At 50.8% G+C, this 17,008-nt stretch overlaps 1 protein-coding gene and 1 pseudogene across 3 annotated transcripts in view; both read left to right on the top strand.

Moving 5' to 3' along the window:
* The window catches only part of MYO1F (myosin IF), a 53,005-nt gene that overhangs the window by 22,169 nt on the left and 13,828 nt on the right, over positions 1–17,008 (top strand). For all 3 annotated transcript variants that reach the window (XR_013531041.1, XM_035284717.3, XM_035284716.3), the window contains exons 7-16: positions 1,056–1,187; positions 1,332–1,466; positions 2,512–2,644; positions 2,845–3,041; positions 5,364–5,444; positions 5,558–5,644; positions 7,580–7,666; positions 9,175–9,342; positions 11,826–11,911; positions 15,219–15,300. Coding sequence is in view for 2 of the 3 variants with exons in the window: in XM_035284717.3 (XP_035140608.2) it covers positions 1,056–1,187; positions 1,332–1,466; positions 2,512–2,644; positions 2,845–3,041; positions 5,364–5,444; positions 5,558–5,644; positions 7,580–7,666; positions 9,175–9,342; positions 11,826–11,911; positions 15,219–15,300 (1,188 nt within the window). In the remaining variant the exon portion in view is untranslated. The remainder of the gene's footprint in view (positions 1–1,055; positions 1,188–1,331; positions 1,467–2,511; positions 2,645–2,844; positions 3,042–5,363; positions 5,445–5,557; positions 5,645–7,579; positions 7,667–9,174; positions 9,343–11,825; positions 11,912–15,218; positions 15,301–17,008) is intronic.
* On the top strand, positions 15,877–16,940 carry LOC144580835 (osteoclast-stimulating factor 1 pseudogene; annotated as a pseudogene).

Raw genomic sequence — 17,008 nt, 5'->3', positions numbered from 1 at the left:
GGCAGTCCTGGCCACGGACACAGCCTGAGCCAAAGTTAGAAACAGCTGGTGAAAAAGGCAAGCAGACCGGGCAAGGTGGCTCATACCTGTAATTGCAGTCCTTTGGGAGGCTGAGGTGGGTGGATCACTTGAAGCCAGGAGTTCGAGACCAGCCTGGCCAACATAGCGAAACCTGGTCTCTACTAAAAATACAAAAATTATCTATATGTGGTGGCAGGCGCCTGTAATCCCAGCTACTCAGGGGGCTGAGGTGGGAGAATCCCTGACCCCAGGAGGTTGAGGCTGAAGTGAGCCATGATCAAGCCACTGCACTCCAGCCTGGGCAACAGACTGAGACCCTGTCTCAAAATTTAAAATAAATAAAATAAAATATAAAATGTATGGCCGGAGACAGTGGCTCATGCCTGTAATCCCAGCACTTAGAGAGGCTGAGGTGGGTGGATCACTTGAGATCTGGAGTTCAAGATCAGCCTGGCCAACATGGCAAAATCCCATCTCTACTAAAAATACAAAAATTAGCTGAGCATGGTGGCAGGCACCTGTAATCCCAGCTACTCAGGAGGCTGACGCAGGAGAATCACTTGTACCCCAGAGGTGGAGGGTGCAGTGAGCCAAGGTTGTGCCACTGCACTTAAGCCTGGGCAAGAGAATGAGACTCTACCTCAAGAAAAAAAAAAAAGGAAGGGAAGAGAGGCAAGGCTCATAAGACGCAATCCCTAATCCCAGTACTTTGGGAGACCAATGCAGGAGGATCACCTGAGGTCAGGAGTTTGAGACCAGCCTGACCAACGTGGAGAAACCCCGACTCTACTAAAAATACATAATTAGCCAGGCGTGGTGGTACATGCCTGTAATGCCAGCTACTCAGGAGGCTGAAGCAGGAGAATCGCTTGAACCCGGGAGGTGGAGGTTGTGGTGAACTAAGATTGCGCTATTGTACTCCAGCCTGGGCAACAAGAACGAGACTCGGTCTCAAAAAAAAAGACCCATCCCCAATCCTTCCCCCACCTGCACCCCAGGACGCTGAGTTGCTGACATGGTTCTCTTGGATTCAGGGCAAGTACTTTGAGATCCAGTTCAGCCGAGGTGGGGAGCCAGACGGGGGCAAGATCTCCAACTTCTTGCTGGAGAAGTCCCGTGTGGTCATGCAGAATGAAAACGAGAGGAACTTCCACATCTACTACCAGGTGCAGGGAAGGGGCTGGGGCAGAGGGAGCCTGGTGGGGTAGACAATGGGAAGGCCACACCTGGGAGCAAGGGGCAGGGCAGATGTGGGGATCATGGGCTGAGCCAGGCAAGCACCAGATGCATGAGCATTGCACACCCTCCAGCTGCTGGAAGGAGCCTCAAAGGAGCAACGGCAGAACCTAGGGCTCATGACACCTGACTACTATTACTACCTCAACCAATCGGACACCTACCAGGTGGACGGCACTGACGACAGAAGCGACTTTGGTGAGACTCTGGTGAGCACTGGCCTCCACTCCAGACCCCAGACAGACAGACCTCACCCCGGGAACCCTCCCAAGTTACAAATTAGGAAACCAAAGCCCAGTCTGGGCACAGTTTCTAACACCTATAATCCCAGCACTTTGGGAGGCAGATCACTTGAAGGCAGGAGTTCAAGACTGGCCTGGCCAACGTGGTAAAACCGTGTCTCTACTTAAAATACAAAAATTAGCCAGGGAGGCAGGGGGAGGGGTGCGTGACTGGAATCCCAGCTACTGGGGATGCTGAGGCATGAGAATTGCTTGAAACCAGGAGGCAGAGTTTGCAGTGAGCCAAGATCATGCCACTGTACTCCAGCCTGGGCAGCAGAGTGAGACTTGATCTCAAAAAAAAAAAAAAAAAAAAAATGAGGAAAACAAAGCCCAGGTCGGGCATGGTGGCTCATGCCTGTAATCCTAGCTACTCAGGAGGCTGAGGCAGGATAATTGCTTAAACCTGGGATGAGGAGGTTGCAGTGAGCCTAGATCACACCACTGCACTCCAGCCTGGGCAACAGGGAGACTCTGTCTGCAAAATAAAAAATATAAGGCTGGGCACAGTGGTTCATGCCTGTAATCCCAGCACTTTGGGAGGCCAAGGTGGGTGACTAACCTGGCCAAAATAGTGAAACCATCTCTACTAAAAATACAAAAGTTAGCTGGGCATGGTGGCAGACGCCTATAATCCCAGCTACTAAGAGGCTGAGGCAGAGAATTGCTTGAACCCGGGAGGCGGAAGTTGCAGTGAGCTGAGATTGTGGCACTGCACTCCAGCCTGGGTGACAGAATGAGACTCTGTCTCAAAAAAATACATAAATAAAAATAAATAAAAAATATAAAAAACAAAGCCCAAAGAGGTGTAGGCACTTACCCAAGGTCACACAGCAAGTGGTTGAAAGGAGTAGGACAGGGACCCAATGATGCCCACTCCCTGAGTCTGTGCTGTGGCCCAGAAAGCCTGACCCTGGAGGCAGCTTGGAGGTTGGGATTCAAGGCACAGGTTCTGCCTCCATTTTACCCACAGAGCGCCATGGAGGTCATTGGAATCCCACCCAGTGTCCAGCAGCTGGTCCTGCAGCTTGTGGCAGGAATCTTGCACCTGGGAAACATCAGCTTCTGTGAAGACGGGAATTATGCCCGAGTGGAGAGCATGGACCGTGAGTGTGGGTGCCAGGGAAGGTGGGATGGAGGCCTGTGTGTGTGTGAACTGCATCCTCCTAGCTCAGCCCCCAGGAGGCTGAGAGCCCACGAGGACAACATTGGTCACTGGGCAAGACGGGGATAATGGGAGGCCCATGCAGGAGGCCCAAGAGCTCCATCAGCTGCCCCGTTTTTGCCCTGACCTTCACCCTGGTAGTCCTGGCCTTTCCTGCCTACCTGCTGGGCATTGACAGCGGGAGACTGCAGGAGAAGCTGACCAGCCGCAAGATGGACAGCCGCTGGGGCGGGCGCAGTGAGTCCATCGATGTGACCCTCAATGTGGAGCAGGCAGCCTACACCCGCGATGCCCTGGCCAAGGGGCTCTATGCCCGCCTCTTCGACTTCCTTGTGGAGGCAAGTGGGACTGGGGCTGGAGGGTAGGGTGGACGTGTTGGAGTCACAAACATTGATGGAGGCCGAGTGCACTGACTCACACCTACAATCCTAATGCTTTGGGTGGCCGAGGTGGGAGCATCATTTGAGGCCATGAGTTCAAGACCAGCCTGGGCAACAGAGCAAGACCCCACCTCTACAAAGATTTAAAATTAGTTGGGTGTGGTGGTGTGCGTTTGTAGTCCCAGCTACTCAGGAGGCTGAGGTAGGGGGATGTTTGAGCCTCAGGAGGTCAGGGCTGAAGTGAGCTATGATTGCACCACTGCACTCTGGCCTGGGCAGCAGATCAAGACCCTGTCTCTTAAAAAAAAAAAAAAAAAAAAAAAAAAAACTTTTGGCTAGACGCAGTTGCTCACGCTTGTACTTCCAGCACTTTGAGAGGCTGAGGCAGGCAGATAGCTTGAGGTCAGGAGTTTGAGACCAGCCTGGCCCATGGTGAAACCCTGTTTCTAGTAAAAATTTAAAAATTAGCTGAGTGTGGTGGCACATGCCTGTAATCCCAGGTACTTGGGAGGCTGAGGCAGGAGAATCACTCAAACCTGGGAGGTAGAGGTTGCAGTGAGCCAAGTTCATGCCATTGCAGTCCAGTCTGGGCAACAGAGCAAGACGCCATCTCACAATAATAAATAAATAATTAAATAAAATTAAAACTTTTTAAATATATGGAGTCAGCCTGGGTAACATGGCAAAACCCTGTCTCTGCAAAAATACAAAAATTAGCTGGGCATCGTGTCACAAACATTGTGACACAAATCCCTGACCCCAGGAGGTTAAGGCTGTAGTGAGCCATGATCAAGCCACTGCACTCCAGCCCGGACAACAGACTGAGACCCTCTCTCAAAATAAAAAAATTAAAATAAATATAAAATATAAAATGTATGACTGGTCACAGTGGCTCATGCCTATGATCCCAGCGCTTTGGGAAGTCAAGGAGGACAGATCACCTGGGGTCAGGAGTTTGAGATCAGCCTGGCCAACATAGCAAAACTTGTCTCCACTAAAAACGCAAAAATTAGCTGGGTGTGGTATTGGGCACCTGTAATCTCAGCTACTTGGGAGACTGAAGCAGAAGAATCTCTTGAATCTGGGAGGCAGAGTTTGCAGTGAGCCAAGATTGCACCACTGCACTCCAGCCTGGGCAACAGAGCAAGACTCAGTCTCAAAGGAAAGAAAAGAAAAAGCCCCTTAAGGTAGTTGCTATTATCAACTCCTTTAAAGATGAGAAAATAGGCCAGGCGAGGTGGCTCAAGCCTGTAATCCCAGCACTTTGGGAGGCCGAGGCGGGTGGATCACGCGGTCAACAGATCGAGACCATCCTGGTCAACATGGTGAAACCCCGTCTCTACTAAAAATACAAAAAATTATCTGGGCATGGTGGCGCGTGCCTGTAATCCCAGCTACTCAGGAGGCTGAGGCAGGAGAATTGCCTGAACCCAGGAGGCGGAGGTTGCGGTGAGCCGAGATCACGCCATTGCACTCCAGCCTGGGTAACAAGAGTGAAACTCTGTCTCAAAAAAAAAAAAAAAGATGAGAAAATAAAGCTGGCACATTGGCTCATGCCTGTAATCCCAGCACTTTGGGAGGCCAAAGTGGGTGGATCATGAGGTCAGGAGTTGAAACCAGCCTGGCCAACATGGTTACACACCATCTCTACTAAAAATACAAAAATTAACCTGGCATTGGGGCATGAGCCTGTAATCCCAGCTACTTGGGAGGCTGAGGCCAGAGAATCACTTGAACCTGGGAGTTGGAGGTTGCAGGGAGCCGAGATTGCGTCATTGCACTTCAGCATGGGCAACAGAGCGAGACTCCATCTCATTAAAAAAAAGAGAGAGAGAGAAAATAGAGATGCAGAGAGGTTCAAGCACAGAGTCAGCTCTGAGTCCGGGACCCTGATGCACTGACACGGTTTTCTCCTCTGAGTGACTGACTGGGGGCTGGGGAGATTGTACACAGTCTTCCTGGGGAGAGCCAGGAAGGGCAGAGCTGGGGAGGGCTGGAGGGAAATTGGCATGAGGGGACATCACCCATGAAGTTGGCCAGGCATGTGTCTAGGGAGTAGTGGGCAGGGGCTTCTCCTCTGAGTGACTGACGGGGCTGGGGAGATTGTACACAGTCTTCCTGGGGAGAGCCAGGAAGGGCAGAGCTGGGGAGGGCTGGAGGGAAATTGGCATGAGGGGACATCACCCATGAAGTTGGCCAGGCATGTGTCTAGGGAGTAGTGGGCAGGGGCTTCAGATCTGACCGATGCCCACTGACCTCCTGTCCCCACCCACCCCACAGGCCATCAACCGTGCTATGCAGAAGCCCCAGGAAGAGTACAGCATTGGTGTGCTGGATATTTACGGCTTTGAGATCTTCCAGGTACGGCCCCTGCCTCCAGCCCACATCCCATCATCCCTGGGGCAGCACAGTGTGGCCACCAGAACTTTCAGCACCAGGACATTGAGGGAAGGACCCTTTTCCTCCTCCTGCAGAAAAATGGCTTCGAGCAGTTCTGCATCAACTTCGTCAACGAGAAGCTGCAGCAAATCTTTATCGAACTCACCCTGAAGGCTGAGCAGGTGGGCAGCCAGGAGGCCAGGGATGGGATGGGGGATCCTGGGGTGGAGGTGGGGTGGAAGGACCATGGGGATCCCTTAGCAACTAGGGGACACCCCAGCCCTCCCCACCATGTTCCCACCTCTCTCTGCCAACCTGCCCAGGTTCCTTCTGCCTTTAAAACTTTGGGAAGGACCTTGCCTCTTAGTTCATTCATTCAGCAATTATTTATTGAGCACCTGCTGTCTGCCAGTAACTATTTAGGGTGCTTCACGACACAGCCATGAACAATAAAGCAGTAGTCCCTGCTGTCTTAATTTTGCCCCTCCCCCAGAAGCAGAGCCTGAGGCAAGGATTGAGGGACAAGTGGTTTTTCTGTGAGGCAATCCCAGAAAGCTCCAAGAGAGGAATGAGGAAGTGAGACAGGGACTTTTTTTTTTTTGAGACAGGATCTCGCTCTGTTGTCCAGACTGGAGAGCAGTGGCGTGATCACAGGTCAGTACAGTCTCTACCTCCCGGGCTCAAACCATCCTCCCACTTCAGACTCTCAAGTAGCTGGTACCACAGGCCCAGGCCATCATGCTTGGCTGGTTTTTTTAAAACTTTTTTGTAGAGTCGGGGTTTCACTTTGTTGCCCAGATTGGCCTTCAACTTCCAGACTCAAGCAGTCCTCCCACCTTGGCCTGCCAAAGTGCTGGGATTACAGGCATGAGGTAACATGCCCGGCCCTGAAACAGGGATTTCTTTAAAAAGAGAGAGAGAGAGCCACAGTGACGCACACCTGTAGTCCCAGCTACCTCGGAGGCTGAGGTAAGAGGATCACTTGAGCCTGGGGGTTCAAGGCCAGCCTGGGCAACATAGTGAAACCCCCTCTCTATAAAAAATATAAAAGTTAAGCCAGGCGTGGTGGCTCATGCCTGTAATCCCAGCACTTTAGGAGGCCAAGGCAGGAGGATCATGAGGTCAGGAGATTGAGACCATCCTGACTAACATGGTGAAACTCCATCTCTACTAAAAATGCAAAAAATTAGTGGGGCATGGTGACGCATGCCTGTAGTCCCAGCTACTCAGGAAGCTGAGGCAGGAGAAACACTTGAACCCGGGAGGCAGAGGTTGCAGTGAGCCAAGATCACGCCACCAGACTCCAGCCTAGCAACAGGGCGAGACTCCGTCTCAAAAAAAAAAAATATTACCCCGTCATAGTGGTGTGCTCCCGTGGTCCCAGCTACTCAGGAGGCTGAGATGAGAGTATCACTTGAGCCCTGGAGGTCGAAGTTGCAGTGAGCTAGAATTGCACCACAAAGTTCCAGCCTCGGTAACAGAACAAAACCCAGTCTCAAACAAACAAACAAGCTGGGCGTGGTGGCTCACACCTATAATCCCAACACTTTGGGAGGCCAGGGATCATGATGTCAGGAGTTCGAGACCAGTCTGACCAACATGGTGAAACCCCATCTCTAATAAAAATACAAAAATCAGCCAAGCATGGTTGCATGTGCCTGTAATTCCAGCCACTCAGGAGGCTGAGGCAGGAGAATTGCTTGAACCCAGGAGGCGGAGGTTGCAGTGAGCTGAGATGGTGCCATTGCACTCCAGCCTGGGTGATAGAGCGAGACTCCTTCTCAGAAAAAAAAAGAGCCCAAATAGGGTGTTAATGAGCAAATTTTGCTGTGGGCAACTGGAGCACAACTGCACTGGGACCCAAGGAGACTTCATAGAGCACGCAGAGAATCGAGGGAGCTGGAGTATTTATCCATCTGCTCCTGTTGATTATTGGTCAAGGGCTGTCGAGACCAGATGTCATTCCCTGGCACTTCCAGCCTGACCCACACAGAAGTGATGGGCTTTGTTGCCAGAGACAGTCCGAAGTGATGAGATGGAGGAGAGAGGACATGGGGGCAAGGGTGGCCACACCTCATTCACTGCCCCCCACACCCACCGCCCTTTTCCACCCCCAGGAGGAGTACGTGCAGGAAGGCATCCGCTGGACTCCAATCCAGTACTTCAACAACAAAGTCGTCTGTGACCTCATCGAAAACAAGCTGGTGAGGGCTGGGTCAACTTTGGCGGGGGTGTCTCACCGGGCCCCTGAGCTGAGTCTGGAAGACAGAGGGGCCAAGAGAGTTACGGGATCTTCACACCCCTCTCTACCCTACACTCAGGCCCTCCAGCAGACAGAACACAACCCCTCTGCCCTTCATCTATTCATTTCGCCTACCTGTCCACCTTTCTCTTAACCACTCAATAAACATTCCCCCGGGTACCCCAGCTTAGAGTCAGAGGAGTCAAATTTGCAGATTCCATGCCGGGCAAGGTGGCTCATACCTGTAACCCCAACACTTTGAGAGACCAAGGCAGGCAGATCACCTGAGGTCAGGAGTTCAAGACCAGCCTGACCAACGTGATGAAACCCTGTCTCTACTAAAAATACAAAAAATTAGCTGGGTGTGGTGGCAGGTTCCTGTAATCCCAGCTACCTGGAAGGGAGGCTGAGGTGGGAGGATCGCTTGATCTTAGGAAGTCGAGGGTGCAGTGAGCTATGATTGCACCACTGCACTCCAGCCTGAGGAACAGAACAAGACCCTGTCTCAAAAAAGTTAAATTTAAAAAGTAGTTAGGCTGGGCATGGTGGCTCACGCCTATAATCTCTGCACTTTGGGAGGCTGACGCAAGTGGATCACCTGAGGTCAGGAGTTTGAAACCAGCCTGTCCAACATGGTGAAACCCCATCTCCACTAAAAAAATACAAAAGTTAGGCCAAGCATGGTGGCTCATGCCTGTAATTCCAGCACTTTGGGAGGCGGAGGCAGGCAGATCACAAGGTCAGGTGTTCAAGACCAGCCTGGCCAACATGGTGAAACCCCATCTCTACTAAAAATAAAAAAAAAATTAGGCAGGCATGGTGCTGAGTGCCTGTAATCTCAGCTACTCAGGAGGCTAAGGCAGGAGAATCACTTGAACCCAGGAGGTGGAGGTTGCAGTGAGCCCAGATGGTGCCACTTAACTCCAGCCTGGGCGACAGAACGAGACTGGTCTCAAAAAGAAAAAAAAAAGCCAGGTGTGATGGTGCATGCCCATAGTCCCAGCTACTCGCAAGGCTGAAGCAGGAGAATCACTTGAACCTGGGTGTTAGAGGCTGCAGTGAGCCGAGATTGCACCACTACACTCCAGCCTGGGCAACAGGGCAAGTCTCTGTCTCAGAATAAATAAATAAACAAATAAAGGGCAGGTTCCCCTGCCAAGGGATTTTAGTCTGGGGCCTGAATCCCATGAGGGGTCCCCACCGACCTCCGCACCCCAGCAAGCTTCCACAGGAGTCCTGCACACACCCCTGTGCCACCTCCCCCTCCACCAGCCGTTTCATCGGTGACCCCCGCAATGCCTTTTGTGCTTGTATTTGGAAGCCCCTGGAGCCATCCCCGCCCAGCAAGCTGTAGCTCCCTCCACTCCTCCACCCCCTCCCTTCCCTAATCTCCGGGCTGACGAGCTGTGCTGGGGGTGGGCAGCAAGGCAGACCAAACTGAGCCACCCCTGGCTCCTGCACACCCCGCAGAGCCCCCCAGGCATCATGAGCGTCCTGGACGACGTGTGCGCCACCATGCACGCCACAGGCGGGGGAGCAGACCAGACGCTGCTGCAGAAGTTGCAGGCAGCTGTGGGAACCCACGAGCATTTCAACAGCTGGAGCGCCGGCTTCGTCATCCACCACTATGCTGGCAAGGTGTGCCCCCTTCACCAATCCTCCCCTGTGCCTCCTCACAGACCCTCAGGACTCAGGCTGTAACCCCCCACCCTCCAGCACCCAGGCTGGAAAGAGCCTGCTATGACCCTCAGCCCGGGCTGTAGAATTCCACCGCCCCCCTGCCTCAACCCACTTCTTGCTAACCTGAACTACAGACCCTTCCCGCTGACCTCCCAGGAACTCTCTAAGCCCCAACTTGTCTGGACTCCACCAACACCATGTTCCCTGGGCCAGGGCTGCAGAAATCCACTGGCCCCTGATCCAGGCCACAACTTTCCTTACTAACACTTCGACTCTCCTAACAGAGGGAACAGAATTCCACCCCCCACCCTGCCCCATTAACCCCAGCTTGGGCACCAGACCGCCTGTGCTCACAGATAAGCCCCAATGTGAGTTGTAACTTTGCTTCTAGCCCCTGACCTTTGCCTGTCCTCTCCTTCTACTTGGAATGCTTTCTGACCACTTTCCCAGGAGGCTCGCTGCTACCACGTCCTGTTGCCTTGAGGTCTTTGTTCAAGTGTCTCTTCTTCAGAAAGGTGGCTCCAAATGTCACCATGGAAAACAACCTTCCTCTCCATTTTCTTTCTTCCTTCAGACTTTTTTCTCTCCATATTATTTTGCACAACTCCACACACTGCGTTTATTTCTCAAAGTCTTGCACTGATACAGAATGCCAGCTTAGGAGCCCAATGAGACTGTTTTGTTCATAGCTGTGTTGCCAACAGTGCCTAGAACAGCAGGTGGCACACAGGAGGCTCTTGGACTATCATGCATGAGTGAATGAATGGACCAATGGCCTTAGATACTATGTATATAGTATAGACAGCAATGGACAATGGCCTTAGATACTATGTATATAGTACAGACAGCAATGGACAATGGCCTTAGATACTATGTATATAGTACAGACAGCAATGGACAATGGCCTTAGATACTATGTATATAGTACAGACAGCAATGGACAATGGCCTTAGATACTATGTATATAGTACAGACAGCAATGGACAATGGCCTTAGATACTATGTATATAGTACAGACAGCAATGGACAATGGCCTTAGATACTATGTATATAGTGTAGACAGCAAGGACACAGGAAGCAGTCCCCCACCTTCTGATCCCAATTTGGAGAGGAAATCCCCAAAGCCCCCAGGCCCCTCCTGTGAGCCACCAGCCTTCAAAATGTGCTGAAGCCCACTACAGACCCCTACCCAAGGCTACAGAAATCCACTGGCTTCCACCATGCCCACAGCCCCGCTCTCCAGAGGACAGGACTATAGACTTACAGGCAGTGATCCGATAATCTCACAACATGAGCAGCAGATGTTCCTAGGAGCGCCCCTAAAATGGGCTGGAGATGCCGGGAGCGGCGGCTCGTGCCTGTAATCTCAGCACTTTGGGAGGCCAAGGTGGGTGGATCACCTGAGGTCAGGAGTTTGAGACCAGCCTGGCCAACATGGAGAAACCCCACCTCTACTAAAAATACAAAGATTAGCTGGGCATGGTGGCACGTGCCTATAGTCCCAGCTACTTGGGAGGCTGAGGCAGGAGAATCACTTGAACCCGGGAGGTGGAGGTTGCAGTGAGCCAAGATCGAACCACTGCACTCTAGCCTGGCAACAGAGTGAGACTCCCATCTCAAAAAAATTATATATATATATATAATACGTGTGTGTGTGTATGTGTGTGTGTACTCAAAAAAAAATCAGCTGGGTGTGGTGGCAGATACCTGTAGTCCCACTTACTCGGGGGGCTAAGGCAGGGGAATCACTTGAACCCAAGAGGTGGTGGTTGCAGTGACCCGAGATTGCCACTGCACCAGCCTGGGCAATAGAGTGAGACTGTCTCAAAAAATAAAAGCAAACAAGCAGAAAGGGCTGGAGCTCCCATGTTCCTGCAGTCAGGGTTGCAAAAGCCCTGCTTGGAACTACAGGGAGCCCCCAGCTTTGGTAGCAGCCCCAGCCCCCAACCCTGGCTGAAGCCCCGGCAGGGATTCGCTAAGCCAGAGCTATTACCCTCCTGATACAGGCCCCCACACTGGCTCCTGACTGACCAGGTCAGAGATACCCAATCTAACTTCTGACTCCCAGGGACCCCCCCACCCAGGCTACAGCCCCTCAACCCACCAATCTGAGCTACAACTGTCATCGCTGCCCCGGCCTCTGATGCAGGCAGCAGCTCTCTTCCCACTCATCTAGGTTGTAGCCCCCACCTCTCCTCACCTTTGATCTGGGATACAGCCACGATCCTCTAACCTCAACTTGAATATCAGCCCTCCACGGAGCCTGACTCCTATCGCCTGAACTGTAGATACCCCGAAACCAGTGCTGTAGACACTCCCTGATCCTTTCACCCCAGAGCAGGTCCCAGGAAACCCTTGACCACCTGGGCTGTAAGCACCCTGCGCCCACTCTCCCACCCAGGTCTCCGTCCCTCACTGTCCTCAGCACTGCCTCCCTCCAGGTCTCCTACGACGTCAGCGGCTTCTGCGAGAGGAACCGAGACGTTCTCTTCTCTGACCTCATAGAGCTGATGCAGACCAGTGAGCAGTGAGTGGTCCTGGGCATGGGGACCTCCAGCTACAACCCCCTCCAAGGGGATGGGGGGAGGACCGGGCACCACCTCATCTTCCCCAGAGCTGCCATCTCACCACAAACCTTAGAGGAGTGCTGTGTGGCCAGGATGGTGTTTCTATGGACTAGTTCTGTAAAAAGTGACTCCAGAGACCAGGCACAGTGGCTCACGCCTATAATCCCAGCACTCTGGGAGGCTAAGGCTGGCAAATCACCTGAGGCTATGAGTTCCAGAGCAGCCTAGGCAACATGGCAAAACCTCGCCTCTACCAAAATTATAAAATCATAAAAATTAGCCAGGCGTAGCGGCTCACACCTAGCAGGTAGATCAAGACCATCCTGGCCAACATAGTAAAACCCCATCTCTACTAAAAATACAAAGATTAGCCGGGTGTGGTGGCACATGCCTGTAGTCCCAGCTACTGGAGAGGCTGAGGCAGGAGAATAACTTGAACCCAAGAGGTGGAGGTTGCAGTGAGCTGAGATTGCACCACTGCCCTCCAGACTGGTGACAGAGCGAGATTCCATCTCAAAAAAAAAAATCAGATTCAGATAGTTCTGAATCTGATTGTTCAGATTCTGATAGTTCAGAATCAGATGCAGATTCTGATTCTGTAGGTCTGGGGCGGACTTTGAGATTCTGCTTTTTTGTCCTCGCAGAGATAAGTAAGGTCTATTGTCGTAGCTTAGTGCAGTGGCGCAATCACAGCTCACTGCACCCTCCACCTCCTAGGCTCAAGGAATCTTTCCATCTCAGTCTCCTGAGTAGCTGTGACTACAGGCATGTGCCACCACACCCAGCTAATTATTCTTTTTCTTTTCTTTAGCTCTTTTTTGTAGGTAATGCTGCTAAATTAATTAATTTATTATTATTATTTTTGCTGGCAGAATAGACAAGTTTTAAAAAAAAGAATTAAAAAAACTTTTTTGAGACAGGGGTCTTGCTACATTGCCCAGGCTGGTCTTGAACTCGGGACCTCAAGTGATCCTTCTGCCCAGGGAGATTCCACGTTGGAAACAAGTCCCAAGGATGCCCAGGTTGCTGGTCCAGGAACCACATGTCAAACACTTTGAGGATCCCTGTCTTACTACTTATACCTAATGCTACATTCTTTTTTCTTTCTTTCTTTTTTTGAGACAGAGTCTCCCTCTGTCACCCAGGCTGGAGTGCAGTGGAGTGATCTTGGCTCACTGCAACCTCTGCCCGGGTTCAAGCGATTCTCATGCTTCAGCCTTCTGAGTATTTTTAGTAGAGACAAGGTTTCACCATGTTGGCCAGAATGGTCTCAATCTCTTGACCTCATGATCCACCTGCCTCAGCCTCCCAAAGTGCTGGGATTACAGGTGTAAGCCATTGAATCTGGCCTGTAAAAAAAATATTAATGAGGCGGGACATGGTGGCTCACACCTGTAATCCCAGCACTTTGGGAGGCCAAGGCAGGCTTGGTTAGGAGTTTGAGACCAGCTTGGCTAACATGGTGAAACCCCATCTCTACAAAAAATACAAAAATTATCCAGGCGTGATGGTGGGCACCTATAATCCCAGCTATTCGGGAGGCTGAGGCAGGAGAATTGCTTGAACCCAGTGGCAGAGGTTGCAGTGAGCCAAGATCACGCCACTGCTCTTTAGCATGGGCAACAGAGCAAGACTCCATCTCAAATATATATATATATATACACATATATTTTTTTAATGAAATCTCTTATATTCTATTGTTGCAGCCTATATGCTTTTTGGACTGCAGTGTGTATTTTAGCACAGCACATCTCAGTTTAGACAGGCCACATTTCAAGGGCCTCAATTTGTCACGTGACCAATGACTGCCATAATGGGAAATACAAAACCAGAGCTGTGGTTCTTTTTTGGTTTTTGTTTTCTCTGAGTTTTTTTGAGACAAGGTCTTGCTCTGTCACCCAAGCTGGAATACAGTGGCACGATGTCACCTTCCTGGCTCAAGTGACCCTCCCACCTCAGCCTTCCAAGTAGCTGGGACTACAGGTATATGCCACCGAATCCAGCTACTTTTTTTTTTTTTTTTGAGACAGAGTTTCACTGTTGTTGCCCAGGCTGGAGTGCAATGGCACGATCTCAGCTCACTGCAACCTCCACCCTCTGGGTTCAAGCAACTCTCCTGCCTCAGCCTCCTGAGTAGCTGGGCACCTATAGGTGCCCACCACCATGACCAGCTACTTTTTGTATTTTTAGTAGAGACGGGGTTTCACCATGTTGGGCAGGCTGGTCTCAAACTCCTGACTTCAGTTGATCCACCCATCTCAGCTTCCCAAAGTGCTGGGATTACAGGTGTGAGCCACCGCACTCAGCCCTGTTAACCATTTTAAAATGTACAATTCATCCATGCTGTTCCCTCTCTGTGGCAAAGAAAAATAAAGGAAATAAATATGTAAAGTAAGGCTGGGCGTGGTAGCTCATGCACTTTGGGAGGCTGAGGTAGGTGGATCACGAGGTCAGGAGTTCAAGACCAGCCTGGCCAGCATAGTGAAACCTGTCTCTACTAAAAATACAAAAATTAGCCAGGTGTGATGGCGCACACATGTAGTCCCAGCTACTCAGGAGGCTGAGGTGTGAGAATCACTTGAACCCAGAAGTTGGAGGTTGAAGCAAACTGAGACCATGTTACTGCACTCCACCCTGGGTGACAGAGTGAGACTCTCTCTCAAAAATAAATAAATTAATTAAATTAAATTAAATGTACAATTCAGTGGCATTAAATACATTCACACATTGGCTTGAGCCCAGGAGTTCCAGGCTGCAGCCACTATGATCACACCAATGCCCTCCAACCTGGAGGACAAAGTGAGACGCTGTCTCAAAAAGCAAACCAAGGCCGGGTGCAGTGGCTCTCGCCTGTAATCTCGGCACTTTGGGAAGCTGAGGCAGGTGGATCAACTGAAGTCAGGAGTTTGAGACCAGCCTGCCCAACGTGGTGAAACCACGTCTCTACTAAAAAATACAAAAATTAGCCAGGCATGGTGGTGTGTGCCTGTAATCCCAGCTACTTGAGAGGCTGAAGCAGGAGAATCACTTGAACCCAAGAGACAGAGGTTGCAGTGAGCTGAGATTGCACCACTGCACCCCAGCCTGGGCAACCGAGTGAAACCATGTCTCAAAAAAAAAAAACCCCTCTGTCTCTCACCCATCACAGCTCCCATCCTCACTGAGAGAACATTTCACCTTGGGGCATTGAGGCTGCCCTGCCTCTGGAGGTGGGTATCCCAAGGTCCAGCCACACCTCCAACTCCTCTTCTCCCCTCCCCCACCCAGGGCCTTCCTCCGGATGCTTTTCCCCGAGAAGCTGGATGGAGACAAGAAGGGGCGCCCCAGCACCGCCGGCTCCAAGATCAAGGTGGGCCTGGGGTGCATGACAGAGGACTGGGCATGGGGGGGGCTGAGTCCCACCCTACCTGGGGTCCAGACTCTGTTTCCAGACTCTCGTTCCAATGCCTGTCTCTCTACCATCCCTGGGGCTTCTGCCTCTGTGACCTCATCTGATCAGCAAGGTCTTCCTCCAGTTCTGGGTTTAGGGGGCTTGGACCAGCATCTTAGAGTCTCCATCAACTCCTTAAATACAGAAGTGGACCATTATCCTAATGAATTTTTGTTTGGTCTTTTAGACATTTACCATTTTTTAAATTTGTGGTAAAATATGACTCACATCTGTAATCCCAGAATTTTGGGAGGCCAAGGCAGGTGGATCACAAGGTCAGGAGATTGAGACCATCCTGGCCAACATGGTGAAATCCCATCTCTACTAAAATGCAAAAAAAAAAATTAGCCAGGCATGTTGGCACATGCCTGTCCTCCCAGCTACTTGTGAGGCTGAGACGGGAATTGATTAAACCCAGGAGGCAGAGGTTGCAGGGAGCCGAGATCATGCCATTGCACTCCAGCCTGGATGACAGAGCAAGACTCCATCTAAAAAAAAAAAAAAAAGGGTGGGCACCGGACCTGGGAGGCTCATGGCTATAAGCCAAACAAAAAGAAACTTTGGGATGCCCGGAGTGCCAGGTGGCGGCAAGCGGTGGACTTTTCTGCAGGGCCTTTAGGATTTGCAGCTCCAGGAAGCGAGATGTCGAAGCCGCCACCCAAACCAGTCAAACCAGGGCCAGTTAGTCTTCAGAGCGCTGTGTACGTTTGAATCCAGAACTCCAGATGAAGTATACTTTGAGGAAGGTGATATTATCTACATTACTGACATGAGCGATACCAGTTGGCAGAAGGGCACCTCCAAAGGCAGGACTGGACTAATTCCAAGCAACTATGTGGCTGAGCAGGCAGAATCCGTCAACAATCCATTGCATGAAGCAGCAGAAAGAGGCAACTTGAGCTGGTTGAGAGAATGTTTGGGCAACAGAGTGGGCGTTAATGGCTTAAAGTGGGCGTTATGGCTTAGACAAAGCTGGAAGCACTGCCCTTATACTGGGCTTGCCGTGGAGGTCACAAAGATACAGTGGAAATGCTATTTACTCAACCAAATATTGAACTGAACCAGCAGAACGAGTTGGGAGACACAGCTTTGCATGCTGCTGCCTGGAAGGGTTATGCAGATATTGTCCAGTTGCTTCTGGCAAAAGGTGCTAGAACAGACTTAAGAGAAGACGCTGGCCTTCGACATGGCTGCCAATGCTGCCTGTGCGTCTCTCCCGAAAAAGAAACGGAACGGATGCAGTCCGAACATTAAGCAATGCTGAGGACTGTCTGCGTGATGAAGACTCAGGTTCATTCCTTTCTGGAGCTTTGAGAGCTAAAACTTCTGTTGCTTTTGCCATTCCAAAACTTTGTCTTTGCCAGGAGAGTGTTGGTAACTCTAAGCAAAGTATATATGAACACAGCAATATTGCACTATGTTTGAGTAGAGAGTGTAAATGAATTGTTCTGACCTTTGGTTTGCCAATAAGTGACTGGATTCTTGGCCGTGGGAAATACATTTACGTTCACCAGAGTAGAACAAGAAGAGATTATTTCTATTTATCAAGCTAAAGGAATTTTAAGATTTTTTTCCTTTAAAACAAATCAGGATTTTTTTTTTATTTAGTTAAAGTGCTTTACCTCAA

This window comes from Callithrix jacchus, chromosome 22 (assembly GCF_049354715.1).
Source record: "Callithrix jacchus isolate 240 chromosome 22, calJac240_pri, whole genome shotgun sequence".
Lineage (NCBI taxonomy): Eukaryota > Metazoa > Chordata > Mammalia > Primates > Cebidae > Callithrix > Callithrix jacchus.
Note: the sequence above shows the minus strand (reverse complement) of the source record. Positions and strands in the feature narration are given on the sequence as shown.